This window comes from Garra rufa, chromosome 7, assembly GCF_049309525.1.
Source record: "Garra rufa chromosome 7, GarRuf1.0, whole genome shotgun sequence".
Taxonomy (NCBI): domain Eukaryota; kingdom Metazoa; phylum Chordata; class Actinopteri; order Cypriniformes; family Cyprinidae; genus Garra; species Garra rufa.
This window is the reverse complement of record NC_133367.1, coordinates 41,915,367-41,939,568: the sequence shown is the minus strand read 5'-3', so window position 1 is coordinate 41,939,568 and position 24,202 is coordinate 41,915,367. Positions and strand designations below refer to the sequence as shown.

Genomic DNA, 24,202 nt, shown 5'->3' with positions numbered 1-24,202 from the left:
ACACTATCACCCTAAAGATTAAACACAATCTCATTCATGTTCTTCACTCTCTGCAGGCTGAGTAACTGCAGTATTGGAGAGGAAGGCTGTGCTGCTCTGATTTCAGCTCTGAGATCAAACCCCTCACACCTGAGAGAACTGGATCTGAACAATAATAAACCAGGAGACTCAGGAGCGAAGCTGTTGTCTGCTCTACTGGAGGATCCACACTGTAAACTGGAGAAACTATGGTGAGTGTTATTATATAATTGAACACAAAAACTGTGTGAAAATACTGCCAAAAAATTCATGTTAAAGGGATCACCCAAAAAATGAAAATTCTGTTGTCACTTTACTTATCTTTAAGTCATTTCAAAACAGTACGACTTTCTTCTGTGGAAAATAAAAATAGATATTTATTTTGAGACATGTTTACCAGAATAACAAATAATAGCCCGTACTGGGCAGAGCCTATAGACAGGGCTTACTTCTGTAGGCATAAATTTGACAACCTGCATGAGAAATACAATTTATTATTTTCTTATAGCCTAAATATTAATTTATTCACTCACAGCTACCCCCATCTTTGGCACATTGCCTGTTTTATTGAGCTGACATATCAAAGTATGTGACCATGGAGAACTCTATAGATCAGTGCATGCGACACACTGGACACTGCATTTTGCAGACCACTATCCATTAGGTGTAAATAAGCAACAGTCATAGCTTTTGTTTTAAACAATATAATGATTTTATTTAATTTATATTCAGTATTAACTGCTGTCTCACAAAATGGTGTTTTATTTTTTTTGCCAAATAAACATTTTAAGTAAAGACACAGAACCGTTTTGCAACTGACTCCAGCATAACGCACAGAATGGTGCTTCGTTCCTGAATGAATATGACTCTTTGAATGCATCTGTTGAGTGAGTGATTTATAATGACCCAATAGCAGAGAAAGCCTTTTGATTCTTATTCCAGAATGAATCAGAGTTTTGAACGAATCTGTTGGATGTCTCCTTCATAAATTCAGTGATTTACTGCCACCTTCTAGCGATAATCCTGTTATATTCCAAGTATCATTTCATTCTGTAATTCATTTAAAATTTCTTTATTCAAAATGTTATGTTTAAAACATTAATCACATTATGTTATACAACTGTGGTGTGTAAACACATTTACTGCCTTCTGGGTAACATTAACCTATTTTTAATAAAAAAAAACTTATATAATAGTAAAAAAATCGACAGTCTCTTATAGCAATACATACTACAACTACTACTAATAATTGGCTAGTTATTATAAAATAATAATTATCATATTGCAAAAATAAATAAACAAATAAATACTCTGGTTTCACTGTTCAAAGTGTTATTTCATGGGTTTGATTCTTGTAACTGAGATGTGCTATTTTATAGTGGCTATTTAACATTACTCCTAAAATTTAACAATGCAGTCTGGAGCAATGGACGTGTCAAAAGGTTTTGTGTAAACTGCCTGCATGACGTGGGTGTCACGATCAGGCAGGAACACACGAACAAAGATGTAATAAAAAGACGTACATTTAATAAATCCAATGGGAAACAAGCAGACACAGGAACACGGAGTGGTAACATCAGGGGATAACATCAAAGACCGACAAGAACCAAAGCCAAGACACAAACTTATAAAGACACAATGATTGGGATACACAGGTGTGGGAAATTAAGCAGGAACCAACATACACAGAGCAGCGGGGGAGATGGGAGAAACCAACTAAATTGTCCAGGGGTGTGACATTACCTCCCCCTCCCGGAAGGCACGTCCTCGTGCCGACAAACAGAAAAAAAAAGGAAACAGTACAAAGTCTGTGGAGGGGGCTTTGGTGGAGGACGGACTCCCGGGAGGAGGGCACAAGATGGAGTCCATGGTGGTGACGGAGGGAGGAGCCAAGGAGGTGACAGGAGGGGGCTGGAGCAGGAGGAGCCAGGTGAGACCCAGAACGTAGCCATGATGTAATCCCACGGTGGAGCCGATGGAGGGAGGAGCCATGGTGGAGGAAGGGCTGACGACTCCAAGGGGCCGACTGACGGAGGCGGAGCAGGTAGTGGGAGAGCCTGAGGCGGAGACAGAAAGCCGATGATCTTGGGCGACACCGCGGATCCGGAGGGCCAAGGCGGAACCCAAGGCTCTGGCGACCAAGGCAGAGATGGAGATCCGGAGATCCGTGGCGGAGCCGGAGCGACAGAGGGCCGAGGCTGTGCCCGCGGGAGGGAGGAGGTCCACAGAGCCGGTGGGACGGCGCGACGAGGCACAGCCGGAGGAATAGAGTCCAGAGGCGAAGGTGGGGCGACAACTGACCAGGGCGGAGCCGGAGGTACGATGGAGGCCGGTGGAGCTGGTGGATCGACGGGCGACGGCAGAGATGAGGGAGCAGAGAGCCGGGGTGGAGCCGCAGGGTCGGAGGGCCGAGGCGGAGTCCAGGACTCTGAGGCTGGAGGCGATGGTGAGGGATCCTCCAGCCATAACACCGATGGAGATTGGCAGACCCGCGGCAAACCCACCGCACAGATGGTGGGCTGAGGGTGAGCAAGGGGACAGACAGTAGACAGCGGGGATTCAGGATGGCTGGACGGAACCAGCGGAGATACAGGACGGCTGGACGGAACCAGCGGAGATTCAGGCATAGACAGAAGAGGGAGGGTGGGTGGGAAATCCAGGCAGACAGGTATTTCAGTGAAAAAGTCTATTAAGTCCCCAGAGTATTGCTCAAGCTCACCCTCAGTGTTGGTGCAGTGGGCGGGGCTCTCTACCGCCCTCTCTTGCTCCACAAAGCACTCCACCGTCCTAGATGTAGTAGCCGGCTCTCGCACCTGGTCGGAAGTTTTGACCCCATTGGCTCTCCATAATACTGTCGCTCCGGGCTCAGGCTTCCCGTCTACGAAGGGCTCGTACTCCGTGGGTCGGGGTGGCTGGCTGGGCTCTGGGTCCGGAGTGTCCACTCCACAAACGCGGCGAAGTCCGCTCGAGGGCCGTCCTCGGACGACGGCGCTCTGCAAGACGTGTTGAGGCTGGCGTCATAGAACTCACAGAGCGCTTCGTCCGGATAGCTGGTGGTATTAGCTACGAGCTGGAACATAAATATGTAACCCTCGAGCAGTAAATCCCCCTGCTTCAGCCGGAGGAGGATGAATTCAGGACGGAGGAAGGAATCCATGGGGGAAAAACACAACTGAAACAAAAAGACTGAAAAACAAAACGATAAAACGGGGTGGAATACATAAAAAAAACTGTTGCGGACGGTCTTTCTGTCACGATCAGGCAGGAACACACGAACAACGACGTAATAAAAAGACGTACATTTAATAAATCCAATGGGAAACAAGCAGACACAGGAACACGGAGTGGTAACATCAGGGGATAACATCAAAGACTGACAAGAACCAAAGCCAAGACACAAACTTATAAAGATACAATGATTGGGATACACAGGTGTGGGAAATTAAGCAGGAACCAACATACACAGAGCAGCTGGGGAGATGGGAGAAACCAACTAAATTGTCCAGGGGTGTGACATTGGGTTACTGACATCATCACCACGGCAAGTTTAGGTTATAGTTTACAAAACCTATAAATAGTGAATATAAATTATATATATTTTTTCTCTTTTTTCTCTCTTTCATTACTATTATTTTGTGTCAACATTTTATTGTATATTCTCATTTTTACATATTGTTGTCTTTTACAACAAAAAAGTTTACAAAACCTATAATATATAGTAAATATAGTAATCAAAAACAAATTACATCTATTTTTAGGATACAAAAGCCTCTTAACACAGTCACTGGCTGTTCTTAGGTTAAAGTAAATTAAAAGTTGTATTTGTTAACATTAAAGCACTGTGAAGTGAACAAACAACAATAAACAGCTGTATTTTTATTAACTAATACTAACAAAGCTTGAAAAAATACTGTTACAAATGTATTGCTCATAGTTAATGTTAGTTAATTAATTTTAACAAACAAAACCTATTGTAGTATGTTACCCTGAAAACAATGTTTTGCTTGATAGAGAAAACTAGTTAATAAAACACCACAGAATTGAAAAATTTGTCAAGTGTTTAGTAACTTTCTGCTAAATGACAATCAATTTATCAAACAGACACCGCTTTATTCACAAAAAAAAAAATCAGCTTTGTTTCCAATTCAAGTAAACAAAAACACTTTATTCATTCATTTTGTAGTACAATAGCAGTCCATTGAACAGAAGCCAGCATCTCTTTGTCTGAATAGAATGCTGTGAAGACCCCCTTCTTTCCATTGTCACTGTATCCAAAGGTGTTTTTGTAGATGTATCCACAGCAAGAGCACCTTGAGCTCCAACTCCACTCTGTATTCTTCCCTCACTTCTGGACTGACAGATTTCCAGTCAACGATACCTACAAGGTTCCTATGGAGACCGGAACAAAAAAGCATTCAATCTGACGTTAGAATTCATAATGGCGGCGCTCATCGTTTACTCAGGAAAAAGGTCTATAGAAACAATGCTTTATGCGCAATTGCCATGTTCCAGTTTTGCGCATAAATTCGCATTTTTGGATGGAAACATATTGTGAACAGATTGTGCTCCCGTCTTTATCCCGATCATGTGGACATGCTCATTTTTTAAAATAAAAACACTATATAGGTTATTATTAGATTAAAATGAATATTCATATAAGTACCGTTATTCAGGGTGTTCACAATGTTTTAGCGCGCAATGTTTTAAGCCTAATATTCATGGATGAACTAATCAAATGGTTGTTTTATTTTTTTAAATGCTGTGAATGTTCATGCTCATTTTTAAAATAGAAATGTCTTAGGCTTATGAGCAGCTGAATGCTAATCGATGGACTGTTACGTCAATAAGTGCCATAATTTGTTTATGTTTATTATATTCATATTTCAGAAATCATACATTACAACCATTAAATGGCTTATGTTAAAACAGATTTGTTAAGATAGATTCTCGAATGAATTAAACAGTTTGTTATCATACATATTGAAAGCGTGAATGGCTCGTTTCCTCTCTCTGTTTATGGGTGTGCATGTGCGGGAGGGGTGCGATTTTTCGAATAATAATCAAATAATACCATGCTATTATCGAGTAGTATTTTTGCTGAAAATGCCCATCCCTAGTTAAATCCATTTACTTTAGCAAACTTTTTGCATTTTATGCCCCAAAAAACTAAATTCATCTGTCATTTTTTCTAAAGTCATTTACCCTCCTTTTTGTCTCAAATTCTATCTACAAATACTGAATTTCTCCGTAAATATGCATCAATTATATTTAATATTTTTGGCTTTGAGTTTGTTTATGTTTGTCTTTCTTAAAAAAAAAAAAAAGAAAAAAAAATTGTTTTGACACAAAATTACCCAAATTATTCTTCATGTAACCTGCATAGAAAAACTAAACTTGTACTTACGTTCATGATGAACCGCTCGAAATCTGTGGCTTTGCAAATGAGTAAACAGCTTGTGTCTCTCCTGTGGTTTAAAAACACTAGTTGGACAAAAAGGACAACGATACAAACTACCAACCCTGAATTCTTCACCTTCGATTGTTTTTTTCTCATTGTAACATGTGTCTGTCGACAACAGTAACGTTAAACTGATTACTAAAAGCTGCAAGATAGCACAAAGTAATTTGCATTAGAACAAGCTATCACTATATACATAATTACTTTTTTAATAGTTACATAAATCATAGATAAACATATGATGAATTACACCATATCTTACCACCGCCATCTTCTCTCGGAAGGAAATTACGGCTTCATCTGAAATCGCATACTTAATGAGAAGGTACTTAATTTCAATAAGTAGGTACTTAACAAGTGCTAAAAGAGTACCTACTCTACAGCCAAATCTCGTTGAGTATGAATGCGATCCGCCATGATGACGTTATCATGTGATCTACCACGTTAAAACAAGAGCAACAATTTAAAAGATATGAGCGACAGGTTTATTTCATCTATTTGTATATATTATGAAGTTGATCAAATTTCTGATTTTGTGGTCTACTAGAAGAATCAGATACCTTTATGATTGTAGTACGTTTTTAGGCTATAACCCAGTTTAATCCTTAAAGATGTTATTTTTTATTACGAAAACCTAAAATCATAACCACTTGAATATGTTTTTAATTTATTTATGTGCAAAATTGTTTATCCACACGCAAAACTGGCTTGAAATCTCCTTTGTTTTCCTCTTTTTATTGTTGGATCTCTCTTGTTTCATCCCCGAGGATTATAAATAACAAAAAACAACACATGCAATTTTAATGCATTATGATTAAATTAATATTACGATAATTTAAAGTTTTTTTTTTCACGTGTAGAGGATCACATGTATGCAAACCATTATGATTTTTTACTGATAAAACAGCCTACTGTATTTTCCTGCGGTTGTATGTACTTATAAGTTCTGCACTGATAATAAAATAAAATAAAGGCGACGGGTGCACAGAACACCCAATAGCATCAGGACAACCCTACCTAGTACGTTTCCCTTCTTGTTTGCAATATCTGCACAAAGGAGACGTCAATCAGCTGCTGGAAGATCACGTCTTTGGAGAAGACTTTTGATTTTACACTCGAAAGATTTAAGTATTACTTAGAAATTAAAGATGACCTCGGAATGCATTGCTAGACAACACCAACTCTTATGAACAATAATACTGATAAATGCTAACCACTAATTAATTATATTGTTAGTAAAATGAACTACATGCAGTTTTTAATATGCCATATGCATGACATATTCATGACTATGCAGTCAATGTGAATACATCTCAATTCTCAGTCAAGTAATGAATTAATGCTAAATTTTATTAGCTGACAACAAGAAACATGAATACATTTGTAAAACAATAAATAAAAGTAACATTGATGTTAAATAAATACAAGTCAAAGACACATAAAACAAAGCTTTATTCAAAGTAATTGTTCTGACAATCATGTGTTCACAGCCTGTAAATAACAACTGCCATCAACAGCTGTGCCAATTCTGCAGCTTTATTCTGATGAAGCAGCTGACCACCGTTTCCACCTTCACCCGTCTCTGCCGTCCATCATGTCCTGTCCCTGTAACATCCAGAAAAGTTTCAAGTCATCTCTGTGATTCATGTGCTCAATACTGCATTTACACCCGCATTTTATCCAACACAAATGCACCTCTATTTATCTATTTATTTATATTAATAAAAAAGATCAGTTATGTTCAGTTACTATATGTATACATGTGTTTATTTACATTCCATTCATATAAAGTAAACAGGGTTGACAACAGTGAATTGCCCTTATGCACAGAGGAGCGTTCTTTAGAACTTCCGCATAAAGATAAGCAGCTCATAAACTTCCGCTGAAGCTTATTTTATATGTGATATATATTAGGAGGACATTCTTGAGACTCATCTACTGCCTCGTTCACATCAGAAACTGAGAAAAATTATAATTGCAACATTATAAACAATGTTAGTGACATGAACATTCAGTTTCATATTATTTAACAACATTTCATTTAAATTTGGAGCCTGGTAATCCCGTACTCTCCGTCTCTGCATAGTTGCACATTTAAAGGTTGTATCAGCGATTTCTAGCCTAAAACATAAAGTGTCAATTTCAGCTGACCTTTCTTCACGATCCGCTCACGTTTTTTTGGCATATCTTGGACCCTAGGCTGACCAGAGAGACGCGTTTTTTTCACAGACAATTTATGGGGCAGGCAGCAAGCGGATCGTGATGAAAGGTCAGCTGAATTTGACACTTTATGTTTCAGGCTAGAAATCGCTGATACAACCTTTAAATGCTGACAGCTAAACACTATCATAACGACGTGTTTAGGCTAAGGTTAGCTATACTTCTCTTCAAGGAAATCTTAATCGTATTCTTGATAATCAGTAACTTGCCATCATAAGTCATGAACACATTTTTAAAATCTTGCAATATTTTAAAACCTTTATTATTTTCTAACTCTACAGCTGTGAAATAAAATGTACTTCACGGACTCACTTTTCATTCATAAAAATAGCATCGGAAAAAATGACTTTTCACCGGAAAACCACGTCTATTTTTGGCTAAAATAATATGGAATTACCCATATAACCAATAGATGGCAGCAGAGGATCATATGCAGCTGCCTTTTCAACTCCCTATATTTTTTAAGACGTCTTGCTTTGCGATTTATTATAAAATTACTAATATAATAAATTGTAGTATTTTTACCGCCCTTAAGTGTATGTATGTGTGTATATATATATATATATATATATATATATATATATATATATATATATATACACATACATACACTTATATCATTTAAGCTCTTTTTTTTTTTTTGACATCAGCTTGTTATTTGTTTGGTCCGGTTAATACTGTGAATCATACATAGCAATGACTTGCCCATATTTAGCCGATTTACTCGCGTATTTTTTTAAACTCGCATTTGTCATTCTTGAAACGGTATACATGGAAGTTTGGTCCTCTTTGACAAACAGCAATTTTCTTTGATTGTGAATGGATTATGTAGAGAAAACGAACAAAGTACTCTCATATTACGGCACAGTACAGTTGGCCGGAAATGACTGAGCTGGCTTGACTAAACAAGGAAGTAATCCGTGCATATGGTCAATTCTACTGTAACAGCACACAACACTCAGATGTCTATTACGTGCTCATCTGCAATTCTTTTCGAACTTTTTCCTGTCACATATAAAATAGACATTTAACAATCATCTTTAAGATGTATGTGGTTTATGTACATTCACTTTGGAGATATACGTGTTTCTGGATCTCCCCTGTTTGCTATACATATAAACATGTTTTTACAGAACAATCACACATATACTATAGTGTTACACCTTAAACGATTTTGTTTGTTTTACGCGATTGTGACACAAGGAACAGCGTAAGGTTACTCACTTTTGAAAACACCCTTGTTGCTGTTCTCCATCACGTTCGATGATGATGTATTGATCTCCCGTTGGCTTCTGAGATAGAAAAGTAGAAAAGTATCCCTCGATCGGCACTTAGATATCTGGGCCTGACGCCGGGGATCTCTCGCTTACTCTTTTGTGGTTACTCTTCTCACGTACCCATTTCGCCTACTATATAGTAGGTAAGTAGGCATATTCGAACCGTACACTGCAAAAAGAGATGTGTTGAAAATGACACATGTTGTTTAGAATTTTAACACATGTAGTGAGTGTGCTCAGGGACAACACATGTTGTGTTGAATTTAACACAACAGATGTGTAAGCCATCTTAACACACACAAATTGTGTTAGGTAATTAAAGACACATATGTGTCATTTTAACACATTAAGTGTTGATAAAATGTAATTAAAATGTCCAGAAACTTCTAATTAATGTGTTAATATTAAAATACTAAACATAATACACTCTTGGCAAGGCAAGGCAAGTTTATTTATATAGCACATTTCATAAACAATGGTAATTCAAAGTGCTGTACATAAGAGGAGTTAAAATCACAATAGCATAAAAATCATAGTCATAAAAATTTAAAATAACAATCACACAAACAGATTTAAGAACATATCGAAACTCGTGACCCACACTTTCACTTTTAGTTTACTTCAGCGCGCTCTCTCAGTCTTGCTGAGAAAGTTGCGGCAGCCTTCAGATAGGCAAACTGTACTTCGCCTTACCTGGTCTGCGCAATGTCTAGATAGACAAACTATACTTCGTCGTATCTGTTTCAACAAATATTTAGACAGATAAACTATACTTCATCTTGTCCATTTACTTTAAGTTTACTTCAGCACGCTCTCTCAGTCTTGCTGAGAATATTGTGGCAGCCTTCAGATAGGCAAACTGTACTTCGCCTTACCTGGTCTGCGCAATGTCTAGATAGACAAACTATACTTCGTCGTATCTACTTCAACAAATATTTAGACAGATAAACTATACTTCATCTTGTCTATTCACAGCAAACAGTAATGTCAGTAATCAGATAGACAAACTATACTTCGTCTTACCTGATCAGAGACATCCACGCCGTGGTCACCAAATTGTAAGTACATTTTAAATTATTTTAAAATTGATTTAAAAATTTATTAAAACAGTATAAATGGTTATCACATTAACAACAATAAAAACAGAGAATTTAAGAACATTTAAGATGATTTGAAAATGTGATTTTAAAATTAATTTGCACAGTAAAATTATTATACATAAAATAATGCAGTCTGTTCGGACGTAGCACAGTGCTCATTCAATAAATGCACAACTAAACAGGAGTCTGCATTTAAATGTGTCTAATGTATTAGCACATCTGATCTCTTCTGGAAGCTGATTCCAACTGCGGGCGGCATAATAGCTAAAAGCGGATTCCCCTTGTTTTGTGTGAACTCTTGATATTACTAACTGACTCGATCCTAGTGATCGGAGTTGTCTGTTAGGTTTGTATACAGTGAGCATATTTGCAATGTATGTAGGTCCTAGGCCATTGAGTGCTTTATAAACAAGTAAAAGTACTTTAAAATATATCCTAAACATAACTGGTAGCCAGTGTAAGGACCTGAGGACTGGTGTAATATGCTCAGATTTTTTGGTTCTAGTCAGAATCCTGGCAGCAGCGTTCTGTATGAGCTGCAGCTGTCTAATGGTCTTCTTGGGAAGGCCGGTGAGGAGACCATTACAATAGTCCACCCTGCTGGTGATAAATGCATGAACAAGTTTCTCCAAATCTTGACGGGAAACAAAACATCTAATTCTTGCAATGTTTTTGAGATGGTAGTATGCTGATTTAGTTACTGCTTTGACATGGCTACTGAAACTGAGGTCTGACTCCAGAATCACACCCAGATTCTTGACTTGATTTTTAGCTTTTTGACCCCTAGTGTCAAGGTACGCATTTACCTTATGAACTTCATCATTGTTTCCAAATGCAATGACTTCCGTTTTCTCCTTGTTTAACTGTAAAAAGTTTTGGCACATCCAACTGTTAATTTCATCAATGCATTGGCAGAGAGAGTCAATGGGGCTGTAGTCATTTGGCGATAAGGCTAGGTAAATCTGGGTATCATCTGCATAGCTGTGATATGCAATTTGGTTCTTTCTCATTATTTGACTTAGTGGGAGCATGTACAGGCTGAACAACAGCGGCGCTAGAATTGAGCCTTGTGGGACTCCGCATGTCATGGACGTCCACTTAGACTTATGTTCTCTTATACTCACATAATAGCCTCTCCCTTCTAAGTATGACCTGAACCATTTGAGAACCATCCCAGAAAGCCCGACCCAGTTTTCCAGTCTATCTAAAAGAATGTTATGATCGACAGTGTCAAACGCAGCACTGAGATCTAGTAATACCAGCACTGATATTTTGCCAGAATCTGAATTTAGGCGAATATCATTTATTATCTTTATGAGCGCTGTCTCTGTGCTATGATGTTGTCTGAAGCCAGATTGGAAATGGTCCAGGTATCCATTTGAGTTTATGTAGTGATTCAGCTGATTGAAAAAAACCTTTTCATTAATCTTGCTTATGAAAGGAAGATTTGATATTGGTCTATAGTTGCTCAGTATGGTGTTATCAAGATTTTTCTTTTTCAGAAGGGGCTTAACAGCTGCAGTTTTCAGGGAGTTTGGAAAAGTCCCAGAAAGAAGTGAGGTGTTCACCACTTCTAAGAGATCTGCTTCTAAACAGTTAAGCACACTTTTGAAAAAAGATGTGGGAAGTGTGTCAAGGTGGCAGGTTGACGATTTGAGGTGCTGTACTGTTTCTTCCAAAATGTTGCTATCGATTTCTTCAAAAGTAGACATAATGACTTCTTTTTGAAATTGCGGTCGAATCTGTCTGACCTCTGCATAACTTGAGGGTGTGCTAATTGTCTATCTGATATTATTGATCTTCTCAGAAAAGAAGGAAGCAAACTCATCGCACTTGCTGTCAGAGAGCAGTTCACTAGGGATCTGACTAGGGGGGTTTGTTAGTCTCTCAATGGTAGCAAAAAGAGTGCGAGTGTTGTTTAAGTTGCTGTTTATAAGGTTCGAGAAGAATGTTTGTCTAGCTTTACCTAGTTCAACATTAAAGCATGAAGGCTGTCTTTATAGATGCTATAGTGAATTTCAAGTTTTGTCTTCCGCCACATCCGCTCAGCTTTCCTGCATTGTCTTTTCATACTCTGTGCTGCTGTTGATTTTCTCCATGGTGATTTCTTGCCAGTCATCTGTCTGACCTTCACAGGTGCAATTTCATCAATGACATTCTTAACTTTTGAGTTAAAGGACTCCAGGAGAAAATCAACAGTCTGCAGAAATGCTTGGCATTGAAGATATAGCCTTCATAAATAGCACACTAGTGTTATCGTTAATGCATCTCTTTCTGACAGAGACTGATCTAGATTCAGTGGTAGCAGAGATCAATATATCAAAGAAAATACAGAAGTGATCAGATAGTGCTACATCCTTGATAACAGTGGATGAAATGTTTAGACCCTTACTGATGAGTAAATCAAGAGTGTGTCCACGATTGTGTGTGGGGCCATGCACATGCTGAATCAGGTCAAACGTGTTCAAAACCGTTATAATTTCTTTTGTAGTTTTGCTTTCTGCATTGTCTATGTGAACATTAAAATCCCCTGCAATAGCAAAACAGTCAAACTCTGAACAAATCATTGATAGCAGTTCTGTGAACTCTTCAACAAAGGCTGGAGAGTATTTTGGGGGCCTGTAAATAATGATAAACAGAATGTGTGGAGCACCTTTCAGTAAAATCCCTAGATATTCAAAAGACATGTACTGACCAAATGACACTTGCTTGCATTCATAGACATCTTTAAATAGAGCAGCTACACCACCACCTCTTCTAACAGCTCTGCAGACATTCATGAAAGTAAAGTTAGGAGGGGCTGCTTCATTTAGGACTGTTGCACTAGAGCTGTCTTCTAACCATGTTTCATTTAAAAACATAAAATCCAGGTTGTTTGTGGTTATAAAATCATTGATCAGAAGTGATTTATTTTTTAGTGAGCGAACATTTAAAAGTGCTAGCTTGATGGCATCACTTTTTGTCTCTAGAGCAATCTTAGTTTGATGCCTAATAAGCTACAGGCACACTGGGTTCCCGCTTGTTTTGTAAACATTCCTGATTGTTTCTGCTACCGTAGCGGGGACCCGACACATATCACTGAGAGCTGTTATCAGTTGTTTTTGGTTCACTCACAGCAGATGCAGGAGGGTTTGAGCCCTGGCGTTGTGGCAGCAGCCGGAGAGCTCTCACTGGAGGAGGAGGGTGAGCTGGGCCCACAGGCTTTGGTGGTTGTGGTGCCTGCCGTTTTTTAGTTGATAACTGGGGGCTTGCAGCAAAAGAGTGGGAGAGTCTGGTTCCAGCATATACCAGTTCCTCCATTTTCTGTGAGAAGCTTAGAAGTGGAGATTCTGGAGAGAGAGATAATGTGTCTGGTGAATGGAGCTCTGGCTCTGGAGTTTCCGGTGGCTGGAATATGTTGTTGTCCTGGCTTCCCTGGCTGTTTACCAGAAAGTCATCCTTCGGTGCTGAGTCTTGGAGCTGTTGTAGTACGTCACAGTCTGTCTGTGATAAGCTCTGTGAGCAGGGCTCAGCCAGGAAAGTGTCCATAAGCAGTGCTTGTTGTGGCTGCGTGGCGTTGTCAGTGTCCTTGTTGGTTGTGTTGGCCACATGATGACTCTGAAGCTGATAAGATGTCCTGTCGTCACTTTGTCCAAGTGTGTGTGTGCCATTCATGTTGGGTGGACTCACACATTCTACTGAAGGATGCCGGAGTGAAAAATAGATATTGTCCTTAAGCACTCTCGCACCAAGTTTGTTTAGGTGAAGGCCGTCCAGTTTGAACAGTTGTCTATGGCCCCAGAAAAGATTGAAGTTATCAATGAAGTTGACTCCGTGAAAACATGTTAAGTCCCCTTGCTGGGAGTGGTCCACTGATGAACGACTGAATTTCAAGTCTTCGAAGTGTTTCAGTGAGTTCACCAAAATCCTTCTTTATGAGCTCTGACTGCTCTATCCGAATATTGTTCTTTCCCACATGGATGATGATTCGATTTGCAGTCTTGTGTTTTATTAGAATGTTCCGGAGTTCCTTGTTCACATCAGAGACGGTTGCTTGAGGACAGCAGCATTTAGTTGTAGTTCTGCTACTGATATTTCTGATAATGGAGTCACCCACTATCAGAGTCCTGGGCTCGGCTGCGCTCTGAGCTGAGTGCCGCTGTCTGCTCGACCTTGCGTGCCTGTTTATAGCAATGTTAGCAGTTGGCTGACATGATACATGTTCAGTCGCATTTGGGGATTCCTCACCCACATTCATTAATGCTTCAATTCTGTTTTCTAGCTGTATAGGGGGTGGTAAAACACCAGCTTTTGCAAGCCTTATCATAGCTGTATCTGGGGTAGAGGATGATACTGCAGCAATACGAGATACTCTTGACAGTCTGATGTCTCGAGTGCTTTGGGTCTCGCTCCCTGTTTGTGCCATCGATTTGTGTGTCGATCAGTTTTGGCTTGTTCCTCTACACTTATAAAATGTCGATATTGACTAGATTCACAGGACTCACCGGCTGTATGCTGAGGGGGTCCGTGATGATGATCTTCTGTGTGTTCCGCTTGTTTTGGAAGTCCAGCAAGTAACTTTGTTTCTAAAACCACAATCCTTTGTAAAAGTCTGTGGCAGTTTGTGCAGCAAGTAGATTCCAGAAGAGGCATTTTCTTTCTTGTCTGTTGAAAGTAGGCAGCTGTGTTTTCCCGTCTCCGGAATGTAAACTGCTCACAGTGGGAGGCAAAAAGTCTCCTTTTTTCGTGATGTTTGTATCAAAAATGTGTTGTCTGAGCACTGTGCTGATCTGCTGAAGTTAAATATTAGAAAAATCTGAGAAAAGTTCAAAAGCAGGGAAAAGTAAAAAGTAAACACTTAAAACAGATGTGTTAAAAACAACACAATCTGTGTTATATCTTAACACACTTGTGTGTCAAATTAAGGACAACACATTTTGTATAAATTTTAACTTAACCAGTGATCCTTTTTAAATATTTAAATATTTAAATATTAAACACACTAACGGGTCATTAATCACAATTTAGTGTTAACACATTATTTTATGTGTGTTAAAAATAAAACAGCAGGGGCCTCATTTATAAAGACTTGCGTAGAAACCATCCTTGATTTTATCTAAGAACTTTTCTGATTTGATCGTAAGAGCGATTCAGAGAAACGAACGTACCACGAAATCCATGCGTGCGCCAGGCATTCGGTTATAAATCACAAATGATCGTGGAATTGTGTGCAGCTGAATGTTCCGCCGTCGAAACGCCCCTGCTTAATTAATTAACATATAAAATGAGCTCATTCCTAAAGCAAAAACTCTGTGACAATGGCAAGTAAAAAGTAGCGCAAGAAATCAAATTATAGTGAGGCTGAACTATCTGCAATACCAGGCATTACCACAAGGAAACAGTCGTACGCCAAGCTGGAATCTGACGTGGAGATAAGTACTTTTCCACATCAAAGACCGTTTTTATAAATCTGTACTTTGACGTGGATTTGATCGTACGAACACTCTAAGATCAAATCAGTGCGTAAGAAAGTTTTATAAATGAGGCCCCTGATGTGTTAAAAACAACACAACATGTGTTATATCTTAACACATCTGTGTGTCTAGTTCAGGACAACACATTGTGTGTTAAATAAATGGTAACACTTTATAATAACTATCCGTTCTAACTAGTTAATAGATCATTAATAAACTGTTAGTTAATGGGTTATAAATGACTTGTTAAATAACAGTTAATAGTTTGTTAATTATTTATAACTATCCGTTATAACTAGTTAATAGACCATTAATAAACTGTTAGTTAATGAGTAATAAATGACTTGTTAAATAACAGTTAATAGTTTGTTAATTATTTATAACTGTGCCTTATAGATAGCCAATAGATAACTTACAAGCTGTTAGTTAACAAGTTATAAATGACTTGTTAACTGTATTTTAATGATTTATAACTATACCTAATAAATTAGTAATAGATCATGAACAAGCTGTTAGTAAATTACTTACTAAAGACTTGTTAAGTATCAGTTAATAGTTTATATATGTTATTGGGACGTTATTCTAAAGTTGTAACTATTCTTCATTTATTAACTGTTAGTAAATGAGGAATAGTTGCAACTTTAGAATAACGTCCCAATAACATACATGAGCTAATAACTAACACTTAACTAATACATTAACTCACACTTTACAGATCAGTTGTTCATAGTTTGTTAACATCTACTAATACCAGTGAAACATGGTAGAACAGCAAATGGATGGAACAAGTTCAAGCTACATAAATTTGATATGATATTTAAAATATAAAATTTTTGTACCTCAACCTTGTTCCACCCATAGGCTTTTCTGTGTACTGTATTTTACCAAAGAAACTCCACAGATGAAATGTTGAACATTGTGTTTAATGTATAGAAACACACATACTGAGTCATCACATGGCAGATAAAAAAGATAGCAAACAGTCTTGCTTACCGTCACCGTTGTTGTCTATGTGCACAACATGGTCCACAGGTGTAGCTTTCTTTTTACTGGAAGTACCCGCTGTTGACTTCTTTCTCTTTCTCCAGACAGTACCTGGATTTATCTCAGTATTTTGAGCATCGCCGCTGGTTCACTCAGTATAGAGGGTCCAAGGTGTGATAAAACATGTTCATATCAATAATGCTAATGGCTATATTTTTATTTATTTTGTTTTCATGTTTAGCACAAAAAGTGCCCAACCCTCATGGGTTTGTATTCTGTTGTATACTGCTGTTCTGCCATGTGATGGCTCAGTATGTTTGTTTCTATACATTAAACACAATGTTCAACATTTCATATGTGGAGTTTCTTTGGTAAAATACAGTACACAGAAAAGCCTATGGGTGGAACAAAGTTGAGGTACAAAAATTTTATATTTTAAATATCATATCAAATTTCTGTAGCTTGAACTTGTTCCATCCATTGGCTGTTCTACAAAGTTTCACTGGTATTAGTAGATGGTTAACTATGAACAACTGATCTGTAAAGTGTTAATGTATTAGATAAGTGTTAGTTTTTAGCTTATGTATGTTATTGGGACGTTATTCTAAAGTTGCAACTATTCCTCATTTACTAACAGTTAATAAATGAAGAATAGTTACAACTTTAGAATAACGTCCCAATAACATATATAAACTATTAACTGATACTTAACAAGTCATTTATTACTCATTAACTAACAGTTTATTAATGGTCTATTAACTAGTTATAACGGATAGTTATTATAAAGTGTTACCAAATAAATTTTAACACAACCAGTGTGTTATTCTTCTTAACACAGGCAGTGTGTTAAAATATTTAACATACTAACGTGTTAATCTCACACAATTTGCATAGATGTGCTTTTCTTAACCAGTTCACAAATGAATGCAAAAAAAAAAAAAAAAATGTTTAAAAAAAATACTCAAAGTGTTTTTGGTCCCACAATAAGGAGTGTCAAATGAACCCTGAAGCAGAGTTGAACTGATAAAGTTAACAAGCAGAATGAAAGAGAAACAGAAACTCCACAAACAGCATCACCAGCTTCACAAATTACTGACCAGTTTGTCTAAAAATTTATTATAGAACAGAAGTTGAGATGTTGATTTTTTCTTTTGAACTTACCATTAATGTGATCAGTGTTTGCTTTAGTTGTGATCTTGAGCCTTCATTTACTAACATCAGTTTTCTCTCAAGCTGTTTAAAGCAGTGTTTGCAAAACATTTATAAACAGAAAAGTAGAGGAGTCCAGAAGAACGCATGATCAAGATTTTGATTGGTTGTTCATGTTATAACCTATTGATCTCTTCTGATGAGTGTATCTGTGGTTGTTTCATGAAAATTAAGCAAATATATTGCTGTTGATGAAATTTATATATTAACTTGGTAATTTGATTAATTCTAAAAACACTTTCCACTCCAGACTTTTAGAAAAACTGAACTGTAAATGCAAACATTCATCAATAATCAGCATATGAATCTCAATGATGGTGACAAAAAAACTAAAAGTTTCATGTTGCAGTGCATTCTGGAGCACCAATCAAAACCCATCCATGTATCCCAGAATGAATTGCTTTATATTTATTGTCACCATCGTTGAGATTCATATGCTGATCCTTCAACTCTATGTCTGGCATTCAAAAGTCATAGAAATCTGTATAATTCATCTATAACCTGTAAAAGTTCAATCTGCAAAAGTTACAGTTTCCTATATTCATCGGTGTGTAAATAAAACAGTCCTTATGGGATTATTACTTTCATCATCAATGTACCTGTATCTTCCTAACCATATTTTTTCTTAGGTCTTGCCCACTATAATAATGAATTCTGAGAACACATCTATAGCTGCAAGAGAAAAAACATACTTGTAGATTTTAGGGTCGAGACCCAACAAAAGTAAACACTGAGCACAGTGATGATTATGTTTTAAGAAACAGCTCTTCAGAGATTTATTGTGTTTTATTCAGTTAATTTGATCTGAGGCTGTGACTGGAAGTCAGTTGTAGTTGTGCTTCTGTTGGTCTCTTCTCTTCTTCTTTGTTTGTTTCTCTTTTCTTCAGTAATTCTGCTTGTGTACATTCTCATTAAGTTCAACTCTGCTTCAGTGTTACTTTAATGCTGTATTGTGGGACCAAATCCACTCTGAGATGTGTTAATCCCTGAAGGTTCCTGAAATAACGTTCCCCAACCCTGTAAAGATCATTTGATGAGAAACTGACATTTGATGAGAAACTGAAGAGCACAGTGATATCATCCAAATCCTTGATTCATATTGGCGGAAGTGACGAGACTGTAAGTTTTGAATGCCCATATCTCGTAAACGCGAATTTTGTCGTTTTGAAGCACACTAGCATATAGATAATCTTAAGGCTAATATATTCATACTAAAAGCCAAAAAACTTTAATTTTGATTTCAGGGGGACTTTAAGTAGGATAGACAGCAGTTTTACTATATTTGCAGCAATTTCGAGTAATTATTAACCCATAATGTGCATTGATTGTGTATTGATAACTTCTCTGAATACGCTTTACAATCGCATTTTGTTCTGGGCAGTGATAAAGAGACATAATTAATATGTTCTCATACTTTTTGGCAGTCAAATGTGACCAAACACATTAAGTGTAATTTTTATTCAATTAAATAATTATAATATACAGTTCAGTTCTATTTAGTTAATATTTCGAGGAGTTTTTTTTTTTTTTTTGTACTAAATAATGTGCGCAATAATGATCCTGAACATTTAAAAGATAACATTTTCTAATATAGTATTTATATTAAAGTTAGTGTGATATTTAAGGTAAAACACATTTGAATGTGTATTTGGACATGATCAAACACTCTCTTTTTATATGTTTTGATTTAACGATTTAATGTTAAATATGAAAAAAAGTAATTTGTGTTATTTTATGATATTCAAATATACAACATAACTGAATATTATAAAAGGCAAGCAAAAATGGCATTTGACATAATAGAAAAGATGAAAATAGTGTTTAAAAAACACAAGGCAACGAATTGCATTCAGCATACATTTGTTTTATCGTATTTCTTGAATGCAGTCTTTACTGAAACTCATTCAACCTCCTACAGTGAGAGAAAAATGGCAGAAAGACTAAAAACTTAAAAATATGACAATTAGTATCTGGTTATGGTCGCTATTATGGTGTTTCTCACGTTATCTAACTGCATTTACAGTATAACTGTTTATTTTTTAACGATAAACATTAACTACCACACGCTTTATGAAATACCACTACTGGCCAGTTTTCCGAGAGGTCAACTGATGCCTTAAAATGTAAAAAAATTAGTAATAGTAGTAATTTCTTCAATTTACCGGCGACAGTGCTTGAGAAATGCTGAAATGAATGGGCTTCTATGGAAGAGCTATTGGTTGTTTGGAACTATTGGCCGCTCCATCACACGCTCTACTTCCGCATTCCTCAGTTCCTATGGAAGCCTATGGGAGTGTCGTAACTCTGTTTCTCTATGGCTCTTGGTATACGTACACCTGAATCTCGCGAGAAATAGTGCTTCATCCAGGTAAATCTCGCCTACTCTTTTGTGGTTTTTGAGATTTCATGCATACTTTTTTTTCGCCTACTGCTTTTTGCCTACTAAATAGTGTGGAAGTATGCGATTTCGGATGCAGCGTACATGTGTTTAATGCTGATTGGCCACCTTCTCCTTGAAGTTTGTTTAGCGGTTTGCAAATCAACTGATGAGTGTTTTACCGCCACCTGCTGGACTGGAGTGTGGAACAAAAGTTTACGCTGATTGGCCAATACAGTAAAACTCCTTTCACCAATCAGAAACCTTTCGGCAGGCTGCAGCTACCCCCGTCTCATTTTTTCTGCGCCGTTTACGCTGGATTAAAGCATGGATTACACATTGTTCTTGTTTAAAATTGACCTGATTAACAAGAAAATAACAATTTCACCATAAAATCATTTAAGTGAATTTCGTGTTTCACAATCACATGCTATAAGGTTAACCAGCATCGGGCAAAATGCACACATATATACTTTAGCTAAAATAATGTTTTTTTTTTATTATTTAATACTTGTTCAAAACAATCACTTTAGCAAAGCTGTACAATTTTCTGCTTATGTTAAATAAAATAATCAATAAATAAATATATATAAGCTACTGTCATTGAAATATGTTAAATAAAACATTTTAAAATACAGAAACAAAATCATTTTAAAAAGTAAAGATTCTGAAAGCATTGAAGTAGATCCCATAATAATTTAATATGAATTTACAGTAGTAACAACAAATTATATGTTTTATATGTTTAATATGTTTTTAAATCTGATTGTTTCATTATAAACATGGTGATGATCTCTAAGGTACACATCCAACATAATATATGATATTTACCATCTGAGTCATGTCAACAAATGGAAAAGTCAGTCATCTATTCATTACTTTGTAAATTATTGTGCCTTTAGCCCCAACAGCAGGGCGATTTTTACCCCAAATACCATACTTTTACATATTATTTTCGTTATTGAAAAACTGTTGCTTTAATTATCTTAAACCAAAATGGGAATCATTAAGACGACCTTAGTCTCAAAATATATTCAATAATTTTAGTGATTCTCATTTGCTTCTTAAATCTACAACATAAAAACATCAAATATGAGTTTGCACAGAATCAACTACACGAAAACACATCACTGCTGGGAGTTATTGGCCAAACTTAAAATACCTGTTTAAATTATTAAAACTAGAGATATTTATTAGATGATTTTTTTTAATCTTGTAAACTACCAATGTGCAACATGTTATATTCATCACAAACACAGTGAAAGCAAGCTGCTCTAATCCTAAATCAAAGCACATGACAGACAGTTGTCGGAGAACACCTATATTGTTTATACCTATATAGTATCAACAAGTTGAGCATCACAATCAGGAATCATGTGGGTAGAGTGCATTTAAATTAATGTTTTAGCTGATGGCAAGTCAAAAAATCTCTAGCGCTGATCCTGGTGTATAGAAAAAGTAGTGCTCATACAAACACACTCTCACCCTAAAGATTAAACACAGTCTCAGAGATCATCAGTGTTGTAGTGCCTGGAGCCAATCAGACATGAAATAACTAGTTATATTCCTTAAATGACTTCTCCCCCATGATTAACACCTATGTGCTATGAGCCAGTCCTTTGTTCACTATCCAGCTCATCCCCCCACCATCAAGATAAGACTCCTACAGGAATGCAGGGAAAGATAGACTTTCCTTATTCAGACATGCAGTCCCACATACAGTTATATAGAAATGTAGACGTATCAATGTGTTACCTTTTCTTATATTGTTGTTTCTGTTATGTATGTCGGCCTCAAACATTAATCCGCAATAGGTGAATTATTGTGCATGCTAAGACTCACGTTTAGAATCACTCAGTCAACCGAGAAGATTCATAGATCAAGTTTGGTGTCTATGAGCAGCATTTATTATTCCCTAAATGTTAATGTTTGTGGCATCTTAATAACTCCTTGCTTTATATGTATTATTGAACTTTTGAAAGTTTTGTGGCCAAACAACCAATCAGCTTCCACATGCGAAACAACATTTTGAGAGACAAAGACTTTCAATCTTCCCTCCAAAACTCAGATCAACCGGATTGGACAAGGTCCAACTGTGGGCGTGAACGACCTACAGGTTTATAAACCTTCCCTCATCTCTCTCTCTCGCTCTTGCCTTCGGGACACAAAGACACGTCACCCGCACCTCCCCCCAGATCCATGGGGGGGGGGGGGGGGGCTCACCTGGCAGTGGAGTTGATGAGGCCTGCAATACTCTCAAGGAACTGGAAAGGACTTTCTGAACTGAATACATACGGAACCAATGCACAACAACAACAAGCTTGCAAGTATCCGTCCTTTCTACAAACGTAGATAGCTGCGTATTAGGCGTTTTATAAAAGAAACGATTTCAGGTTGTTCAGAACTGTTTGCATTCCTGTCCCTTGCAAACTCACTTTCTGTCTCTCTCTCTTACCCTCTCTCTCTCTCTCTCTCTCTCTCTCTCTCTCTCTCTCCTCTCTCTCTCTCTTACTCTCTCTCTCTCACGCGTTCTCTGTCTATTTGTGTTTTATGTACGTTTGTCTATGTGCGATCGTTTGTAAGTAGAATAGTTTAATAAACAACCATATATTCACATATAATGATTCTCTGTGCTGAATGCTTACATTACAAAGTCACTTAAACTGTTTCGATCTCATATTGCTACCTTAAGCCCTATTCTGTTCAATTGTTTTAACTCCGTTCTGGTTAGTAAAAATGCGTTGCCGTGACGACGGGCCAACGTCAGATTAATGGGTATCACTGAATAATTTGCTGGACAAAGAAACCAGTCGATATCGTTATTACTGTTACTGATCAGAAACTGGAAATTGCGTATATTTAATGACGATTATTATACACGATTTCCTGTGAGTTAAACTACTTTCCCTGACTGAAATGTATGTTTTAAATAACTCATTTCATCCTATTAATTGGTCGTAAGACCTGGTGGAGTTTGCAGTGTATATGTGATGAGAGAAACAGTCTCATGCATATACACACATATATTGATCATCTTAAATTCTTTGAGCTAACCAAAATTCTCTACATTAATTGGCGTTAGAATGCGGGGCAGTTTTAAACTATGTGATGTGAGCGGCTCAGGAATAGTTTGTGTGTCTGCATGCTTGTTTATTCAAACTCGGCTCGCGACTCGCGTCTCTTTTGTTTGTGTGTGTGTGTGTGTTAGAACGGTGTGGCCAAGCCCACCCTTAACACCTTCACAGATGTTTGAGCCTCTCGCACAGAGAAACTAAACCGCTGTTGAAGATGTAACTTAACTGCAGTTTATATATTGACCCTATAAAACGAAGCAATCTTTTATAGCGCGTCTTAAAGCCACCCTAAATTGAGCGAAGAAAACCTCTATTTTTGCGTGAAGAAGTTGATTGAGCGATGTTCCTCTTTCACCTTACAAAGGCCATATCTTTATATTTTGAGTGTAGATAGATTAGCCATTGATGTGCACTCCAATGCTAATCAGCTATCTTGCTCCTTTGGGTTAAAACCTCAGCTTAGCTAACTGATTAGGTTGACCCCGTTTGCTCATCGAATAGATTTAATATAGTAAACAACTTCGCGTTATTACTAGGGCTGCAACGATTCGTCGACGTTGTCGACAAAAATCGATAATAGAAATAGTCGACAATGAATTTCATTGTCGATGTTGTCGCCAGACAACCGAGTGAGGCATCTTTCTGCCGAGAGTCGCACATACGCAGCTTCTATGCTGAGCGATAACATACAGAAATGGCGGCGTCCAACGCAGCAGCTGCGCGTACCAAAACACGCCCGTTTCACACATACTCCGTCTGCAGTGCGTTTTTTTTTTCCACACCCATGTTAACGGATTAGAACGTTCACAATGTACGGACTGCAAACGCGTTCTGTGTGAAAGCAAAACGAGTCTGTGCTTCTTCTGCACCGCATACGTAACGCACACGAACTGTAGACGCACTGCAGACTGAGTATGTGTGAAACAGGAGTAAAGTTTGGGAGCATTTTAGCCTGCTACGGCGAATTAAAATATTACCTGCATGGTTTGTAAAGCAGTCCTTGCGCATCACGGCAGCACCTCTGTGATGCAC

At 37.5% G+C, this 24,202-nt stretch overlaps 1 protein-coding gene across 1 annotated transcript in view; it reads left to right on the top strand.

Moving 5' to 3' along the window:
• LOC141339101 (ribonuclease inhibitor-like) overlaps positions 1-24,202 on the top strand; it is a 33,765-nt gene continuing 9,563 nt past the window's right edge. Inside the window, exon 1 of the mRNA XM_073844732.1 lies at positions 1-230. Within this exon, the coding sequence (XP_073700833.1) occupies positions 37-230 (194 nt within the window). The 5' untranslated portion in view covers positions 1-36. The remainder of the gene's footprint in view (positions 231-24,202) is intronic.